General features: G+C 42.2%; 1 protein-coding gene across 1 annotated transcript in view; it reads right to left on the bottom strand.

Annotated features, from left to right (window-relative positions):
- Nucleotides 1-19,404, bottom strand: part of MBOAT2 (membrane bound O-acyltransferase domain containing 2) — a 188,998-nt gene that overhangs the window by 12,308 nt on the left and 157,286 nt on the right. The window contains exons 8-10 of the mRNA XM_065400620.1: nt 8,217-8,409; nt 2,015-2,118; nt 1,542-1,606 (exon numbers count right to left, since the gene is read on the bottom strand). Coding sequence (XP_065256692.1) covers nt 1,542-1,606; nt 2,015-2,118; nt 8,217-8,409 — 362 coding nt within the window. The remainder of the gene's footprint in view (nt 1-1,541; nt 1,607-2,014; nt 2,119-8,216; nt 8,410-19,404) is intronic.

Raw genomic sequence — 19,404 nt, 5'->3', positions numbered from 1 at the left:
TTCAAAATGGGAAACTTATTAAAACCAACTCTTTGCAGCAAACAGTTTTGTTTTTGACAAATTGGAATTTTCTGATTAAAAAAGATTTTGTTGAAAAATTCCCAACCAGCCCTGGTAGGGAGTACGTCTCTAAACCCTCAGCTATATGTGCGACTGCACCTTCATGCTGACTTCTCTGGCAATAAATTCTATGACATCATGAGTTTGGCTTGCAAATAGGTGTTTACATTAGCAGACATAGTTTGATCTTCCCTGCAATAAAATTTAAATTATTAAAACCATTTCTGCTTTTCAGGGATGGAACAAATGTTTGGGGAGGAGGGTGAACACCCGTCCACACACCCCTCTTGTAAGGAGAGCAAGTTTGAGGGATACACCTTACTCTCTGGAGGAGGCAGTTGATGGTGTGTTCCACTATTTGAAGAGCGGGTTTACATTTGCTGGGAGCACTTTCCCTGTTATAAGCTGGGTTGGACTTGGAGGGAGGAGTTTGATTAGACAGGGCAACTACAAAGCCATAGAGCTCCTAGTAGCATGTATGCCTTCCCTAATCACTGCACTAGATCTGGTATCACAGCAGGACTGTAATACTTGCTCTGAGAATGAGTATCATTCTACTCTACAGGCTTTATTCCACATCTCCACCATACCATTGGAAATGCACTGCTAATTCAAGAGGCCAATCCAGCAGAATACATATGAATCAACCATAGGTTGCAGAAGACTGCCGTTACTGTCTTTACATAGGTTGTCTATTCAGAGATGCTAGTCGTCTTTTGCATAGTGCCAAAACTTAGGAAAGACATCTTCACAACTAGAAGTTACTTCATAGAACAGGAATCTTATATAAATTAGCTTCCCCTGATTACCAACATCCTATTTCCTGGACGTGTGGCTATTAAGCTTCTGAAGTCCAAAGTGTTTAGTAAAGGCATAGGTAAGGCTCCAAGATGAAGGTCTACCAAGACTGCCAGCTATTAATAAAGTTCATCTCCTGAGGGGAAAATGGACCTGCCTCAATATAATTGCCAAGAAGGATGGGCATTTTCTGCCTTCTATTCACCTAGCTGAAGTGGGATGTTTCATTTGGCTCTATTAATCCATCCTCACAACCATTCCAAGGGGGAACAGCAGGGAAGCATTAGCCCATTGGGAACCATCTTTTATTTCTGGCCAAGCCAGGGAACAATAAATCTGCCAATTACATAAGGGTACCGAAGAAGACAATGTGTACACAGCATACTCTCCCAATTGCATTCCCATATGGTTTAGAGCTTGCAGTGTAGTTTCTAGAAAGGGAGAGGGTGCAGACAGTTCCCATTCATAATACAGGGAAGATTCTGTGACTGGGTAGCTAAAAAAGCTCATAGGATCCTCCACAGGCCAGCAGCCAGAGGCAGATAACGCTATAATTAAAGCATATAATCGATTATGCAGCTGCATTGGTTTAGGATCTCTAATAACAAGTATTCATAAATTATTTTTAAAGATAAGTAATAAAGAAACTTCAAAGTAGAAAAGTTTTCTTTTAAATACAGTACCTTTTAAGCCAAAGAGCTGTTTGAATATTCCAGTTATCAAGAAACATCTTGAAACTTGTTGAAAACTATAAAACCAAAACACTAATTATTTCTGCAAAATGTAAAGACGCCATATTAAAGAATCATGCTGTATTTCAGAATAGTGTGATATACAAACCAAGTATTCTTTGGGGATGAGCTGAATAAGGACAGCAGGAATTTACTCAACCACTCTATTATGAGCCTGCTTTTATTCCTTAATTTGTAACTCTACACTTAGAATATTCATAATCACAAAAAATCCCACAAGCTAGTTGGCTTGCAGAAGATATCCAAAATGTATGTGATTTGTCAGTCCTTCCCCCAGAGACTGATTGTCACCTCTGATTTGTGACACCTTTGCAATCTTGAGAATAGAAAAAGTGTAAGACAATTTAATGCCTTTAAACTTTTCTACATGAGCACAATTTTATTTGAAAGAGCCATGAACAAACCTCTATATGCTGAATTCTCAGATTTGATATTAAATCCCAGCGTGATGCTCCATTTTTGTCATATCCTCTAAAACCAAACCCTGCTGCATTATTAATTGCATCTGCTGCAATGAAACAAGAGAAAAACAATTGTCGTAAGTAGTTATAAATTGCCTACATTACAAATATTGTGCATCATATGACAAGTACTTTTTACACATGATTTGTTGTATTAATGTATTTTTTGGCTGTATATTTAAATGTTTAGAAGCACCTAGAGTCACTGGATTAGGCACTTAACTATCAAGAGAAAAGAATAAGACAAATAAGGATATATGTTTGCAAACCAAGTCATTTTCAATCTTAAAATAATTTTTATAAAAAAGAAAAGCAAACAGGCATATAATACACCATCGGTTTCACAATGTAGGCGCCTTCTCCTGTCACAGTACATTCATTTCTATTTGGTCCTTTCTTTCTACTTGGGAGAGGGTATCTTTGCCTTCCAATATGCCTGTTTGATCAAACTGACAGAGGAACCCATTCAAGCTCACTGCGATGCATAGTATTAACTACCACCCAAAGAGAAGAGAAAAATTGGAATTTGATCAGTTCTATTTTGAATATAAATTGAACTCAATTTAAGATTACAAAGCACGGGCGTATTCATTGGTTGCAGTGGTTTGAGAAAGTGTCCCAATGTTCAGATGCCTTCCTTCACTTATGAGGGTTACATGAGCTGAATATGTAAACACAAAAATAAAATTGTCTCACTGCATGATGTTTCAGATAGCATACCAAAGTCTGATGCTCTAAATATGTGCCTGTTAAAAATCAATGGGGAAAAAAATCAACTACTGAGAAAGACATGATTTCTAATGTGTACTCAAAATTTCTTCTAATAGTACAAGTCCTGATATCAGGACAGCCCACAGTTCCTTTATGATACCAGTGAAGTTTGGGAGGAAATATCAAAACATATTATAGAAAATGCGCAAATGTGTGGCCAAATGAAAGGAGGGAAATGTCATGGCAACGAGACATGGTGATGATCCAACGATGTGCCAGAGGCAGTGAAGAAGGAAAGGTTTAAGCAATGGCAGAAAATAAAAATGGTGGAAAGTTATGAGGAATGCAAGCTTGTAAAGATAACAACACAAAGAGCAGTTGCAGAAACTAAGGGTCAGATATTTAAAGACTTGTAAGCAGTCCTACTGATGAAGGAAGGGGGGAAAGGAATATATAAATTAGCCAAGAATAGGCATAGAAGCACAGAGAACTTGGGAACTGTAAAGTGTGTCAAAGATGAAAACGGAAGCATACTGGTGGAAGATGGTGATATCACTAGGAGGTGGCAGCTGTTTTATGAGAAGCTGCTCAGTGAAGACAATGTGAAGTAACCACCTAAGGAAGTATGTGCAAGAAACAGTCTCACAAGACTTCTCATCATGGTGGAGACTCAGACAGGGTTCAAGGTTACAAAACTGGTAAGGCAGTGGGACCAGCCAACATACCAATTGAGCCATTTAAAGCATTAGACCATGAGGGAATGGGGACAATGATGATCTTTTTCAACTTAATTTTCTGCACTGGAAAAAGGCCAATGAGCAGAGGAAGAGCACATTGGTTCCTATCTTTAAGTGTAAAGGAAATGTGCAAGAAAGTAGTACTTACCAACCCATCAAATTAATGAGTCACACTTTGAAATGGCTAGTAAGAATAATCAAGAAAAGACTTCGGGAGGAGCTGGAACATCAAACAAGCAACACCAATTCAGGTTTATGCAAGGAAGGTCAACATAGGATACAGTGTTTTCAGCCCAAATATTACAGAAGTACAGAGAGAAATGCAAGGGATTGCACTTAGTGTTTGTGGATTCAGAGAAGGCTTATGACACAGTTCCTAGAGAACTGTTATGGTAATGCCTGTGGTCATGCAATCTGCAAGAGACATATGTTAAAACTATCATGGACATGTATGAGAGTAGCAGAACAATAGTGAGAAGCAGCAGTGGCTACAATGAATCATTCACTGTGGGGATAGGTCTACATAAAGGATCAGCCGTAAGCAGGGGCGGCTCTATGTTTTTTGCCACCCCAAGCACGGCAGTCAGGCAGCCTTCGGTGGCATGCCTGCGGGCGGTCCACGGTCACACAGATTCAGTGGTGTTTCTGTGGGTGATCTGCCGGTCCTGCGGCTTCGGCATGCCCGTCGCCGAATTGCTGCCGAAACCACAGGACCGGCGGACCTCCCACAGGCACGCCGCTGAAGGCCGCCTGACTGCCGCCCTCACAGCGACCAGCAGGGCTTGCTGCGCTGGTGCCTGGAGCCACCCCTGGCTGTAAACCCATTCCTAGTTCCGATTATAATAGACACATTGACGCAGGAGATTAGGAGAGAGGCTCCCTGGAGCATGGTTTTTGCTGACATGTTGTGCCATGAAAATTAATACAAACTGGAAAGGGACCTAGAACAATGGAGGGCTACAATAGAAAAAAATGGCTTACAAAAGACAGAATACATGTAAAGTTTAATTGAGAGGGACAATGAAAAAATCAATAAAGTTAGATGGTATAGAGTTAAACTCTGAACCTCAGTTCAGTGTTAAGCCATGATGAGAATGTGGATGCAGATGTTAGGAGCTGCATGAACAGCAGGTGGTGTAAATGTAGGGAGTTGATGGGGATTATATGTGCCAAGTACACTAAAGAGCAAAGTGTAGAAGATCATGATTAGGCCAGCCATGACATATGGGTCGGAACACTGGTCAATGAGGAAGAGAGAAGAACACTACTTCATACTGCCAAAACAAGAATGCTCAGGTGAACACTGGGTAAGACAACAGCTGCTAAGCTATGCAATTAAATGGCATGAGCTATGATGCAGGCAGCCTCCATTATGGAAAAAGCGGAGAGAGTACAGATTGAGATGGCCGGGTCACATAACATGGCAAGATGTGAGATACATTGGACAGAGAGTACAAGAACTAACAGTCACGAGCCGAAGTCCTAGATGCTGAAGGAAGACATGAAGGAGGTTGGCGTCATCTTGGATGGCACATTTGACAAGAATGCTTAGAGATGAAGAACAAGAACCGTTGACCCGATTGACAGGACAAGGTAAAGGAAAATAAGACTAGTTACAGCAGAATAAGAACCTGCAGTAAAAGACCTAGGGGTTACAGTGGACGAGAAGCTGGATATGAGTCAACAGTGTGCCCTTGTTGCCAAGAAGGCTAACTGCATTGTGGGCTGTATAAGTAGGAACATTGCCAGCAGATCGAGGGACGTGATCATTCCCCTCTAATCGGCATTGGTGAGGCCGCATCTGGAGTACTGTGTCCAGTTTTGGGCCCCACACTACAAGAAGGATGTGGAAAAATTGGAAAGAGTCCAGCAGAGGGCAACAAAAATGATTAGGGAACTGGAGCACATGACTTATGAGGAGAGGCTGAGGGACTGGGATTATTTAGTCTGCAGAAGAGAAGAATGAGGGGGGGATTTGATAGCTGCTTTCAACTACCTGAAAGGGGATTCCAAAGAGGATGAATCTAGACTGTTCTCAGTGGTAGCAGATGACAGAACAAGGAGTAATGGTCTCAAGTTGCAGTGGGGGAGGTTTAGGTTGGATATTAGGAAAAGCTTTTTCACTGGGAGGGTGGTGAAGCACTGGAATGGGTTACCTAGGGAGGTGGAGGAATCGCCTTCCTTAGAGGTTTTTAAGGTCAGGCTTGACAAAGCCCTGGCTGGGATGATTTAGTTGGGGATTGGTCCTGCTTTGAGCAGGAGGTTGGACTAGATGACCTCCTGAAGTCCCTTCCAACCCTGATATTCTATGATAATAACCTTCCTTTCGTCTTTGAAAAATTGCCTCTAACCTGTGGTAGTTCAGTATGAGTCTAGAATAAAACAAATATTATACAAATAAAAACAATATATTTAAGTTGCAATAGGAAATACAAATTTAGAAGACAGAACACTGGAAGTATACTACTGTGCTAAAGTAAGTGTACTTTACATGATAGTGGAATATGCCTGAAATCCTTAACCTTTTTATTCCCCTTTTCTTAACAGCTGTTCTAAGGCAACTTAACTTCCTTTGCTCTCTAATCCATACCTATGATGTCAGGCAAGTCAGTGGAATAAATTTTTTTCTCTTTTTCTCAGAGGCCACATATTAAAACTTTCCCCTTTTATATCTATTGCTACCATTTGCACAACACATTTCCTCTGTCAGGGAGAGGCTATACCAGGGATCGGCAACCTTTGGCACACGGCTCGCCAGGGGTAAGTACCCTGGCGGGCCGGGCCGGTTTGTTTACCTACCGCGTCTGCAGGTTCGGCCGATTGCGGCTCCCACTGGCCACGGTTCACTGCTCCAGGCCAATGGGGCCTGCAGGAAGCGGCGCGGGCCCAGGGACGTGCTGGCCGCCGCTTCGTGCTGCCCCATTGGCCTGGAGCAGTGAACCGCAGCCAGTGGGAGCCGCGATCGACTGAACCTGCGGACACGGCAGGTAAACAAACCGGCCCGGTCCGCCAGGGTGCTTACCCTGGCGAGCCGCGTGCCAAAGGTTGCCAATCCCTGGGCTATACATTTCACTCAGTTATTCAGCCATCAAGGAAGTCTGACACCGCTTATCTAAGAGATTCTTCTGAGCTCTACTGGCCCACAAGACAAAATTTGTGATATTTAAAAAAAAAAAAAGTACCCTAACCTAATAATTTCTCATATTCTATAGCACCACCAATGAACATTTATTAAATTAAATTTTGTAAATAAGGAGAGAACCTGGTGCTCTATTTGAGGCCATGCATAAGAAATATCAGCATGCCACACTTTTTTAGGATCATGTTAGAAATACCAGAAAGTAACACCAATTCCATAACAACTTCCTAACTAAAGGAGGAAACAGTGCTGATAGCATACACATCAGTATTCATTTTAACATATTTGTAAAAGAGTTTTAGCATTTGCAAGGAATAAAAATAGATAAAAACCCCAAAGCATTGCATTCAGCAAAACACCAGTGTCATCATGCATTCTGCTCAGGCCCTTAGAGCAGTTACAATGAAGTAGCAGCAAAAGAGGGCAAGAACTAAATGAAGCACTGATCCAATAAAGTTTATGTCCTTCCATATTTTATCAAAGCCAGGCTGATTCAACTCTGCTAGCAAACATAGTACAGACAAACTCCCTCTGAGGAGATACTCCAACAGTGCAAGTTTAGGCACTTTTCAGCTGGCTTCCATCCTTGACAGATGATAATACTGGTGTTTTTAGGCACAATATTCCAAAGTATGTCATTCTTTAACAAAACCTAGAATTATTCTGTACCCAGACAGGCTGAAAATACTTCATTCACTGAGCAGGAATTAAACTAGCAGCTGAAAGTGAGTCATGCTATTCTACTAAACTCTTTACTGCATTGGTTTCCCCTCAGTTTTCATGCAGAGTTATGCAACAAATATATAATAAACAACATATATAATAAATAATCAAAAATATAATAAATATTTCCATGGCACACACTTCTGGAAGTTGAATATATTTTCCCTAAATGACTTGGAAAGGAAAAATATTGTTTAAAATACAACATCCATTTAGTGCCTCAAACAAGGGCAATATATATGTATTCTGCTTTTAGCAGGTCACTAAAGTTTTTAATAAGAACAAGGTGAAATGTTTACCATCAATACAGGAAACAAATGCACTTCAAGTTGCAGTTATTGCTGACCATATTACTATACACTACAATATATCCATATTGAGTTATGCAGTTTGTTCTTGCAGTTGGGCTATTCTAAATAGGATTTTTTTTTTGGTAACTGACTGCAAGGAAGAGGTTTAGAATGGATATAAATGGGTGTGAAAAGTAAAGTACTGAAGTCTTAAATTAAAATGCACTATGCAATTAAACTAGTTTTCAGAAAATTTTAAAAGGGATAAAAATACCATTTCTCATTCAAATATATCAAATACATTTTTATTGAGGTATCTATTCATCAGGCCCTGGAATCTAGTTTGCAAAATACACTTCTATGCTTAAATTTATGTTAATGGGCAACTATAAAATAAACCCATTCATTGTCCCTTGCCTAAAGTTTCAGTTCTAAAATTACTTCTTTCTAAGACCCCAAGAGGGCACTCTCTCTTTTAAATTCATACCCAGCATACAGTACTTTTAACTGTAAAGAAAAGTACAAACACATTTTTTGTTGCTTACCTAAAGTCCATGCAAAATAGTATTTGGGCCTGGCAGCCATTAAAGACACATACAGGTAGATAATCCTCATAGGCAAAGATACTGTAGCTCTGAAGTTATCATCAATGTTGTATTCCACAGGTAAAGTTTTTGTGACAGTCATATGAAATAATAAGGAGAGCCCACAGATTAAGAGTTTCTGTGTCACAGCTATCTGAAAAGTGCAATATAGGAGAGTTTCTGAGCTTCATCTTTTTTATTAAGCTTTCTGAAACAAAAGTAATTGATAATCTTCCCTAAATAGGTGTACAAATGTATGTCACTTCCTGATAAACACATGCTATGAACTTTAAATTTTTAATGACATTTACAAGCTAAAAGGATAAGAGGAAAAGGAAATATTCCTGCCTGGATTATGCTATGACCCTCTCTTCTTAAAGTAAGAATTGTTAAATCAAAGTCTGACAGCAATTAAGAACCCTGAAAAATCCCTTGAATACATGGGAACACTATTCATACTTCCAGCTTTTCATAATGGTATCAAGAATTATCTAAACAGATAAAAATTAAGATGTCATTATCAAGATTATCAATTGGTCATTTGAGGTTAGTGCATCTTTTTCACAGTACCCACAGACAGACAGTGACAAAGAGTCCCCTTCTCCACTTTTAATGACATACCACTCAAACATCAACTGGAGTTTATTCAAGCCTGTAAGTACTAGTATCTCCTTGTTTTCAGTTCCTTTTCAGTAACTTTTAGAAAGACAAGATGTAAAATGTTGTCCAAATCAATATATTAAGCACCACTGTGGAGGATGTTTCATAGTATTATATACAAGATTTGAAATTATAACAATTTCTAATTGGCAGTTACAATGGAATCCTTCCCCCTGGTTTTATGAGGCCTTGTTTTCCAGCTAGAGTGACCAAGGCAGAAGAAGGTCAAGTAACTCACCCAAGGACACACAGATTCTGACCCAGTATCCCTCGAAGCCCAGTCCTTTTGCTCTTGCCATTTTTTAAAAAACGTAGATCAGGTTCCATTATAAAATGCGCACAAGCATAGGTGCTGGAACTAGGGCTGCTGGGGGTGCAGCAGCACCCCCTGGCTTGAAGTGCTTTCCATCATATACAGGGTTTACAGTTAGGTTCAATGGCTCTCCACATCCCCTCTATACAAATTGTTCCAGCACCCCTGCACATAATGAGTAACACATAACATTTGCTGTTTTAAATACATCATAGTCTGCTCTATATACCAAGGACAAAAGGTCCCATATGATGTGTAAGTTGCTGATGTATCTTTAATATACTAAAGAAGCACCTAAAGTGTCCATGCACAAGTTAATCATTGAAGAGCTGCAGTCGTTTAGGCTCTTCTTGTATTCAAAATTCTCCGTTTCTCTCAATAGTTTAATTGAGACTAAAATATGGATATATATTTACCATTATAATTCTATTAATATTAAACTTGCCTGGAAAATAATTCAATGTGGCCTGATTTTGGCTATAAAAGTGTTAGAACAGATAAGAGGTAGCTAGTTCCTTGTTCTCTCCACCATACTTCCAATATTTTCCCATACTTTCAGAGACAATGTCCTATTTCAAATATTGTGTAATTATACACAAAGATGTAAGATAACAAGGTAACTTCACCACCACCATGAATGAAAATAACCTCTACCCCGATATAATGCAACCCAATATAACACGAATTCGGATATAACGCGGTAAAGCAGTGCTCCGGGGGGGGGGGGGGGGGGCTGCGCACTCCGGTGGATCAAAGCAAGTTCGATATAACGTGGTTTCACCTATAATGTGGTAAGATTTTTTGGCTCCCGAGGACAGCGTTATATCGAGGTAGAGGTGTACTTAAAAAAAAACAACAGTAATGAAGTGCTCAATATTGTTTTCCCAGCTTAGATATTACTGTCTCTCCTTCTTCCCACTCAGCCACTCTGTTCTCTCCTGTGCCTTCTGTTCAAGTTATTTACCTTCTTGTGTGATGTGCAGAGTGACAGCAAAAGATTGCTATAATCCTGATATTTCACATGTTAACAGGCAGCACTTCAGAGATCAAGATTTTAGCAAGCTTTATTTTGCTGGCCTAACTGAAGTGTATTAATAAGAGGCCTGATGAATTCATCACATCCAATAATCCACAAGTAATGCTGCTTCCAGGAAATGGAAAGAACTACTGCAATGGAGAATATAGTGGAAACTATTTATAACACCCAACAATTTTCAAAAGACAAAAAAATCTTATCGGATACAACAATTTGTAGACCTTTACTGCATAAGGAAGTCAATACTGATGATTTTGATGTAGGAAATTCATTAGGCAAGAGATAAACCAAACAGATAACAGGATTTGAGAGCCATTCTTTAGCATAACAGAAAAGCACTATTAGAAGAATCCTTGTAATTTAGATTTTATTTTCTCTTAGCTACCACACGCAGATTTAATTTTCCTTTCTTTCAACCTTAACTCTCAAGTGGAGGTTAAAAGTGAGAATGTTCAGTCGGTAACAAGATGATATGTGGTAAATAAGGGGTTAAGTAAAATTATGAGGAAAATTATGTATGTCTGGTATAAAAAAATACTTGCATACTTCACAGAGACTCTATCTTGGGAAAAGATTTGGAGGGGGGGAACCATGTCGGATAAGCAGCTGAGCTTACAGTGCGATGTTATGGCCAAAAAAGCTAATGCAATCATTGGATGCATAAACAGGGGAGCTTCAAATAGAAGTAAAAAGGTTATTTTACTTTTTAATTTAGTTCTGGTGCAACCATTGCTGTAAATACTGCGTCCAGTTTTAGTGTCCACAATTTGAAAAATACGTTGATAAATTGGGGAGGGTTGAGAGAAGAGCCATGAAAATGATTAAAAGATTAGAAAACATGACTAACAGTAAAAGACTAAAGGAGTTCCTGTTGTTAGGCTAAATAGAACGAAGGTTAAGGGATGACTTGATCACACAGTCTATAAGTACCTACAGGGGAACAAATATTCGATAACAGGCTCTTTAGTCTAGCAGAAAAGGTATAATACGATCCAATGGCTGGAAGCAGAAGCTAGCCAAACTGAACGCAGTATTTACAGCAATGGTTGCACCAGAACTAAATTAAAAAGTAAAATAACCTTTTTACTTCTATTTTGATGTTGGTAAAACGTCCCCTATAGTCCACCAGTGCTTGCAGCACCATTGAAAAGTAGCCCTTTCTGTTAATGTACTGGCTGGCCTGGTGCTCCGGTCCCAGGATAGGGATGTGAGTTCCATCTATAGCCCTACCGCAGTTTGGGAATCCCATCGCGGCGAAGCTATCTATGATGACCTGCATGTTTCCCAGGGTCACTACCTTTGAGAGCAGTAGCTCAACGATTGCGTTGGCTACTTGCATCACAGCAACCTCCACGGTAGATTTGCCCACGCCAAAGTGGTTTGCGACTGACCGGTAGCTGTCTGGCGTTGCAAGCTTCCAGAGGGCTATGGCCACTCGCTTCTGGACAGTCAGGGCTGCTCGCATCCGGGTGTCCTTGCGCTTCAGGGCAGGGGACAGCAACTCACAAAGTTCAAGGAAAGTTCCCTTACGCATGCGAAAGTTTCGCAGCCACTGTGATTCATCCCAGACCTGCAGCACTATGCGGTCCCACCAGTCAGTGCTTGTTTCCCAGGCCCAGAATCGCCGTTCCACAGCATCAACATGACCCATTGCCACCATGATGTCCATGGCGCGGGGTCCCGTGCTTTGCGAGAGGTCTGTGCCACTCTCAGACTTAATGTCCTCACCGCGCTGCCGTAGCCTCCTCGCCCGATTTCTCAGCATCTGCCTCTGAAAAAGGTGGATGATAAGGTGCGAGGTGTTGACAACGGCCATAACTGCAGCGATGGTCGCAGCAGGCTCCGTGCTCGCAGTGCTGTGGCATCCGCGCTGTCACTCACCAGAAAAGTGCGCGAACTGATTGCCCGCCGGCGCTTTCAGGGAGGGAGGGCGGGAGTGACGGTTGAATGACGACAGTTACCCAAAACCACCCTCGACACATTTTTTGCCCCAGCAGGCATTCGGGGCTCGACCCAGAATTCCAATGGGCAGCGGGGACTGCGGGAACTGTGGGATAGCTGCCCACAGTGCACCGCTTCCAATGTCGACGCTTGCCCCGTTAGTGTGGACTCACAAAGTCGAATTACTGTTCTTAGTGTGGATACACACATTCGACTTTGTAATATCGGTTCCACTAATTTGATTTAAGTAAAATTGAACTACTCTCGTAGAGTAGACATACCCTAAGGCTGTCTCTACACTGCCACTTTCAGTGCTAAAACTTTTGTCATTCAGGGGTGTGTATAGACAGTGCTTTATCGCCGGAAGCCACACTCCCGGTGATAAAGCTACCACCACTCGTTCAGGGTGGTTATTTTTTATTGCCGGGAGAGCGCTCCCCCATGCGATAAAGCGTGTCTAAATTGCCCACGTCACAGCGCTGCCATAGCAGCACTGCCACAGCCGCGCTGTAATGTGGGCAGTGTAGACATACCCTAAAATCTCTCTTTCTGAGATTTCCTTGTGCATGTCATTGTTACGTTCAATGTGAACAGAATAGAGCTCTTAAACTTTCCTCCCACTCCAAAATAGTCACCACTCCCTCCATTCTCAGACCCCATGGACATCACCTCAACCCTGCCTGTCACTCAGGCATGTAATCTGGGCATTCTAATCATTTTGGTCTCTTCTAGAGCCTCATATCCGGGTCATGTATGAATTCTGTATATCTTACATAATATCTCTAAGATCCAGCTTTTCCTTTCTGACCACAACTAGGTCTCTTCTCCCAAGCACTCATCTTAACTACTGCATCCTACTCTCTGGCTTTGACACATCCCATTTTGTTCCACATATATCCATTCAAAATGCTGCTGCAAATATTTTCCTGGCTTGTTGTTTTGACCACATCACCCTCTCTGTGTTGTCCACCCTTTAGCATATTAAATTCACTTCTAATCTTTGCTTTTAAGGTCCTTCATGGACTATCCCTACCTAATCATATCTTATACACTACTGAGATGCTGACTGCTACTTCTGTTCTTGCCAGCTGGCCTTCACCCATTTACTACATTTTCAAAACAAGTACTTTCATGCTCCTTCCTATGCTGCTCCTAATACATGGGATGAGCTCCCTGTAAACATCTGCAAAGCCACTTGATTGTCCACCTTCAAATCCCTCCTTAAAGTCTCCTCCGCCATGAGGTCAGTGCGTGACTCAGAGAAGGAATCTTCCCTTCCTCTTTCAAACAAGCAGAAATCTGACCAACACTGAAGAAACCCATCATGGATACTTCAGTCCTAGCCAATTCCCAACCAGTGTCAAGCCTTCTGATTATTTACAAGCTCATAGCTAGCAAAAGGCTAACTACAAGCACATATAACTGAAGCTAACATTCTAGACATTATTCATTCTGGATTCAGGCCAGGACATGGAAATGAAATTGCTTTGGTGGCACTGATGGATATCTCCTCCTGTCAACAGACAGAAGCAGTGCTTCACATTTTTGACCATGAGATATGGCTGTATCATCTCAGAGGTGGCAGGGATCCAAGGTGATGCACTAAAATTATTTGGGTTCTTCCTAGATGGGCATATCCAACAAGTAGTGACAGGAAACTGCACCTCCATTACTAGACCCCCGCATCTGTAGAGTTCTACAAGGATCAATTCTCTCTCTGGTCCTTTCCAGCATCTACATGCAACCACTAGGTGAACTGGTCAGACAACATGGACTCAAGTGTCACCAATATGCAGTTGACACACCGCTCTACCTTCCCTTCACCACATGTGATTACACCACTACAACCAAGATGGCCAGTGCTTGGATGAGACCAGCTCATGAATGAATAGCTGGCTGAAGCAAAGCTGAGGTGATGGTGGGCAGAAAGGAAAGTATTTTGAATAATTTTCAGCCATGATGCAGTCTCCTTTGGCAGAATGTTCACATCCACCATTGGTCAATTAGGTCTGTAGTCTAGGAGTACTCTTGGACTCCTCACTGACTCTAAGCACTGGTTGGCTAGAAGTCTCCTTCCCATCCTGGTGAAGAATGACTTAGCCTCTGTTATTCATGCCTTCTTCACTTTTTGGCTGGCCTACAGCTGTGCTACATACTTGGGCCTGAAACCGCCAGCACTCAGAAAACTCCAACAACTACAAAATGTTGCAGTGCAAAACAGGCTACTCAAATATTTGTGAACAAATCATATCTGTCTTCCGCTCTCTACACTGGCTTCCCATAGACTTTAGAATCAATTTCAAGGTCTCTGTCCTTATCTTCAAAATGCTCCATGGCTTGGGTCCAGGATACCTAAAAGGCCACAACTACCAGGTCAAAGACCATGGTTGACAACTTTGCTCCTGTGGAGCGATGGAACTTTCAACAATAAAAGTAAAGCTTGTCTACGTGGGAGACAAAACCTTCTCCAGGATGTCCAAGACTGTGTTATGAACTCCCCCAGGAACTAAGGAACTTCACAAACCTCACTACCTTTCATTCCAACTGCAAGCCACCTTGCTTTCTTTAACAAAAACACACAGCAACAGGTATGTTTATAAAATAATAACCCTACCAAAACAATACATTCCACTGCACACACACCTCCTTCTGGGGAGAGGATGAAAGAACAAACATGTCAGATATTAGTCATGTTGCTTAATGCGCGACTGGAAGGCAAGCTCAGATACCATGGTGATGAAGGTGGTATAAAAACCTATGTAGAACAGAGGCCAAGAATACTGGTTAAATACTTCAGACTTTCAATATTTCAAATTTATAATCCTTAAAAAAATGTTAAGTACCCAAACCTACAAAACTGCCATGTGACCCCTTTCCTCTAAGTGACTCTTAAATCCTTCATGTTGTCAAAGATTTAAGATTAGATTACTGAAGATACTGGCATATCTGCATAAACATTAATAGTGGTTCACATGAGCTCTTGCGCTTTCTGGTTGTGAGGGAGATGGTAAGCAGAGAGAGCATTGAGGGGGTGTGGTTAGTGACTTTTACATATCACAGAACTCTGTGAGAGAATTGTCTCAAAAAAGGTTTTAGAGCAAGATAACCGAATGATTCAACAGAATTAAATAAACTGCTTGGCTAATTCAGCAGAAAAGCTTGGATAATTCAGCAGTTGGAGTCAGCAAGGTTTCTTCCTCAAGGGTTGGTGTTTATCAAGAAAGTAAAATAATTATCAGAAAGTAAGCAGAAAAAAAACCTTTTTAATGTTCAACTCCATCCTGAGACTTCTCGGTGAGGAGCCTTAATTTCCCAAAAGTATTCTTCCCTTTGTCTCCTATTCAGCCACTCTTCTAGTCCTTCCCCTGAGTTCCTGTTCAAGGGAAGGGAAAGGCTGAACGGCATTAATCCCTTGTTCTCTGGGGATGTAAACAAAGGGCTGAATTTCCACAAGTTACTCACAATTATTCACACATGTTAGTACATGTGTAATTTACATAAACAAATACCTAATCTATACACACAAACCATTTATTTGCACATGCACACAGTCAGTGCAAATACATGGGTGCAAATCCAAGGCATTTGTACTCACACAAATTGAGTACAAATGAGCACAAGTGACTGCTAGGTAGTGGATGCTGTCTAATGTGAAATGTAGATAACATTGGGAGTTTTGCTGAAATTTAGTTCACTTCTTAAAATCCAAACCATAAAACTATGAAGCTGGTGGTTTTGATCTACAATTGTGAGAAAATAATGTGTCCAAAAATTATTCTGTTTAAATATTTTATTATTATATTTACACTGTATGTTTTAGGATAAATGTCTAGGTAAGAAGATGACAACTTGTCATAATTTTATTATGGTTTTGCTCATTATGTTGATTTTTAAGTTCATAATACTGTTTCGCTATTGTTCTTATGTATTACTTGTATGACAGTAAACCCCAGAGATCCCCAGTCAGGTTCAGTGACCCATTATTCTAGCACTTTACAAACACAGGAGAAGACAGTCCCTGCCTCTAACAGAATCTGAGGTTAACACATAGCATATAGATTTTGAATTAGTTTGTGAGAGAAGAATATTGACCCTCACCCAAGATCACAAAAGCTGCAACTCTATTTCCTATGTAAGTGTGGTTTTGAAAAATGTGAATTCACGTAAGAGTATCAGAATAACCAGTTCATGTTTTCAAGGTAGTCTGTCAAAGCATATAACAAGTAAAATCCTTTCTAAAAGTAACAATTCCGATTTAGAGGACGGCTGATGAGATGTTGCTATTAGCTTTTACCATTTACAAATGTTGGTCAAACCTTCTACTTTAAAAAGTCTCTATATAACAGGAAAGCTGCTTTTTTCAGCATAAACCAGAAATACCCTTCTCTAAAAACATTGATCTGATCTATTCGTTATCTAAACACAAAGCAGTTTAAGAGACCATATTTCACTGGTCAGACACTGCCATAGTTTCATGGTGACAAAACATTACGCAAGTATCAATATCATACTTGAAAAATGTTCAGTCATTCAAGTCAATGAATACAATTTTGTAGTCCTTGGCCCTGATCTCCACAAAGTTTCAGTTTGCTATGATTTTTACTGCTCCAGTAACTGAGGCCTGGTCTACACTACGAGTTTAGATCTAATTTAGCAGCGTTAATTCGAATTAAGCCTGGACACGTTCACACGACGAAGCCCTTTTTTTCGACTTAAAGGGCCCTTTAAACCGGTTTCTTTACTCCACCTCCGACGAGGGGATTAGCACTAAAATCGGCCTTTGCGGGTCGGAATTGGGGTAGTGTGGACGGAATTCGACGTTATTGGCCTCCGGGAGCTATCCCACAGTGCTTCATTATGACCGCTCTGGACAGCACTCTCAACTCAGATGCACTGACCAGGTAGACAGGAAAAGCCCCGCGAACTTTTGAATTTCATTTCCTGTTTGCCCAGCGAGGAGAGCACAGGTGACCACGCAGAGCTCATCAGCACAGGTAAGCATGATGGAGTCCCAGGATCGCAAAAGAGCTCCATCGTGGACCGAACGGGAGGTACGGGATCTGCTCGCCATATGGGGAGATGAATCAGTGCTAGCTGAACTCCGTAGCAGTAAACGAAATGGCAAAATATTAGAAAAGGTCTCAAAGGCCATGAAGGACAGAGGCCATAACAGGGATGCACAGCAGTGCCAGGTGAAAATTAAGGAGCTAAGGCAAGCCTACCACAAAGCCAGAGAGGCAAACGGAAGGTCCGGGGCAGAGCCGCAAACATGCCGCTTCTACGCGGAGCTGCATGCGATCCTAGGGGGTGCAGCCACCACTACCCCAACCGTGTGCTATGACTCCGTCAATGGAGAAACACGCAACAGGGAAGCGGGTTCGGGGTACGAGGAAGATGAGGATGAAGATAATGTAGATAGCTCACAGCAGCAAGGAAACGGAGAAACCGGTTTCCCCATCAGCCAGGATATGTTTATCACCCTGGACCTGTAACCAGTAACCCCCGAACTCACCCAAGGCGTGCTCCCAGACCCTGAGGGCACACAGGGGACCTCTGGTGAGTGTACCTTTGTAAATATTACACCTGGTTTAAAAGCAAGCGTGTTTAATGATTAATTTGCCCTGGCAATCGCGGCCAGTACAGCTACTGGAAAAGTCTGTTAACGTGTATGGGGATGGAGCGGAAATCCTCCAGGGACATCTCCAGAAAGCTCTCCTTCATGTACTCCCAAAGCCTTTGCAAAAGGTTTCTGGGGAGGGCTGCCTTATCCCGTCCGCCATGGTAGGACACTTTACCACGCCAGGCCAGTAGCACGTAGTCTGGAATCATTGCATAACAAAGCATGGCAGCGTATGGTCCCGATGTTTGCTGGCATGCAGACAACATCCATTCCTTATCTCTCTTTGTTATCCTCAGGAGAGTGATATCATTCACGGTCACCTGGTTGAAATGGGGTGATTTTATTAAGGGGACATTCAGAGGTGCCCGTTCCTGCTCGGCTGAACAGAAATGTTCCCCGCTGTTAGCCACACGGTAGGGGGGAGGGGTGAAGTGATCATCCCAGAGAATTGGGTGTGGGGGGGGTAGTTGGGTTTGTGCTGCATGTTAACCCTGAAACCGCAGCCCCGCCTTTTACATTGCAAACCCATTTTAAATGGCCAACCCAAGGGGTGCTTGGTATGGGAAATGAGGGCACTACTGTTTGAAACCATTCCCACATGTTAAGAAGGTTAAAAAAGCCAAAAGACTGTGGCTTACCATGGCTGCCTGCAAGCCGAAATCTGTTGCCTGGCACTGCGTGAGTGATCTCTCACACCAAACCGGCAGGCCCTCAATATAAGAGGAAAAATGCGACCTTGTAACAAAAGCACATGTGCTGTGCAATGTGAACAGCAAAATTTAACGTGAAAGAGTGTACCCATTGTTCTCTAAAATGTGTCTTTTTTAACCACCTCTCCCTTCTCCTCCACCAGCTGCAAATGTTTCTCCTTCACAGAGGCTAGCGAAGATTAGAAGGAGAAAACGGCGGACTCGGGATGATATGTTCTCGGAGCTCCAGATGTCCTCCCACGCTGACAGAGCACAGCAGAATGCATGGAGGCAGTCAATGTCAGACTACAGAAAAGCACAATATGAATGAGAGGAGAGGTGGCGGGCTGAATCGCGGGATGAACAGAGCAAGTGGCGGGCTGAAGATGATAGGTGGCGTCAGCTTGTAGACAGAAGGCAAGAGTCGATGCTCCGGCTGCTGGAGCATCAAACTGATATGCTCCAGAGTATGGTTGAGCTGCAGGAAAGGCAGCAGGAGCAGAGACCGCCGCTACAGCCCCTGTGTAACCAACAGCCCTCCTCCCCAAGTTCCATAGCCTCCTCACCCAGACGCCCAAGAACACGGTGGGGGGGCCTCCGGCCACCCAGTCACTCCACCCCAGATGATTGCCCGAGCATCAGAAGGCTGGCCTTCAATAAGAGTTGAAGTTTTAAACTGCAGTGTGTCCTTTTCCTTCCCTCCTCCCCCACCCATCCCGGGCTACCTTGGCAATTATCTCCCTAGTTGTGTGATGAATTAATAAAGAATGCATGAATGTGAAGTAACAATGACTTTATTGCCTCTGCAAGAGGTGCTCGAAGGGGGGAGGGGAGGGTGGGGTGGTTGGTTTACAGGGAAGTAGAGTGAACCGGGTGGGGGGGGGCGGAGG

The sequence above is a fragment of the Emys orbicularis genome, chromosome 3, assembly GCF_028017835.1.
Source record: "Emys orbicularis isolate rEmyOrb1 chromosome 3, rEmyOrb1.hap1, whole genome shotgun sequence".
NCBI lineage: Eukaryota > Metazoa > Chordata > Testudines > Emydidae > Emys > Emys orbicularis.
The sequence above is the reverse complement of the archived record's forward strand: the minus strand, read 5'-3'. Positions and strand labels throughout refer to the sequence as shown.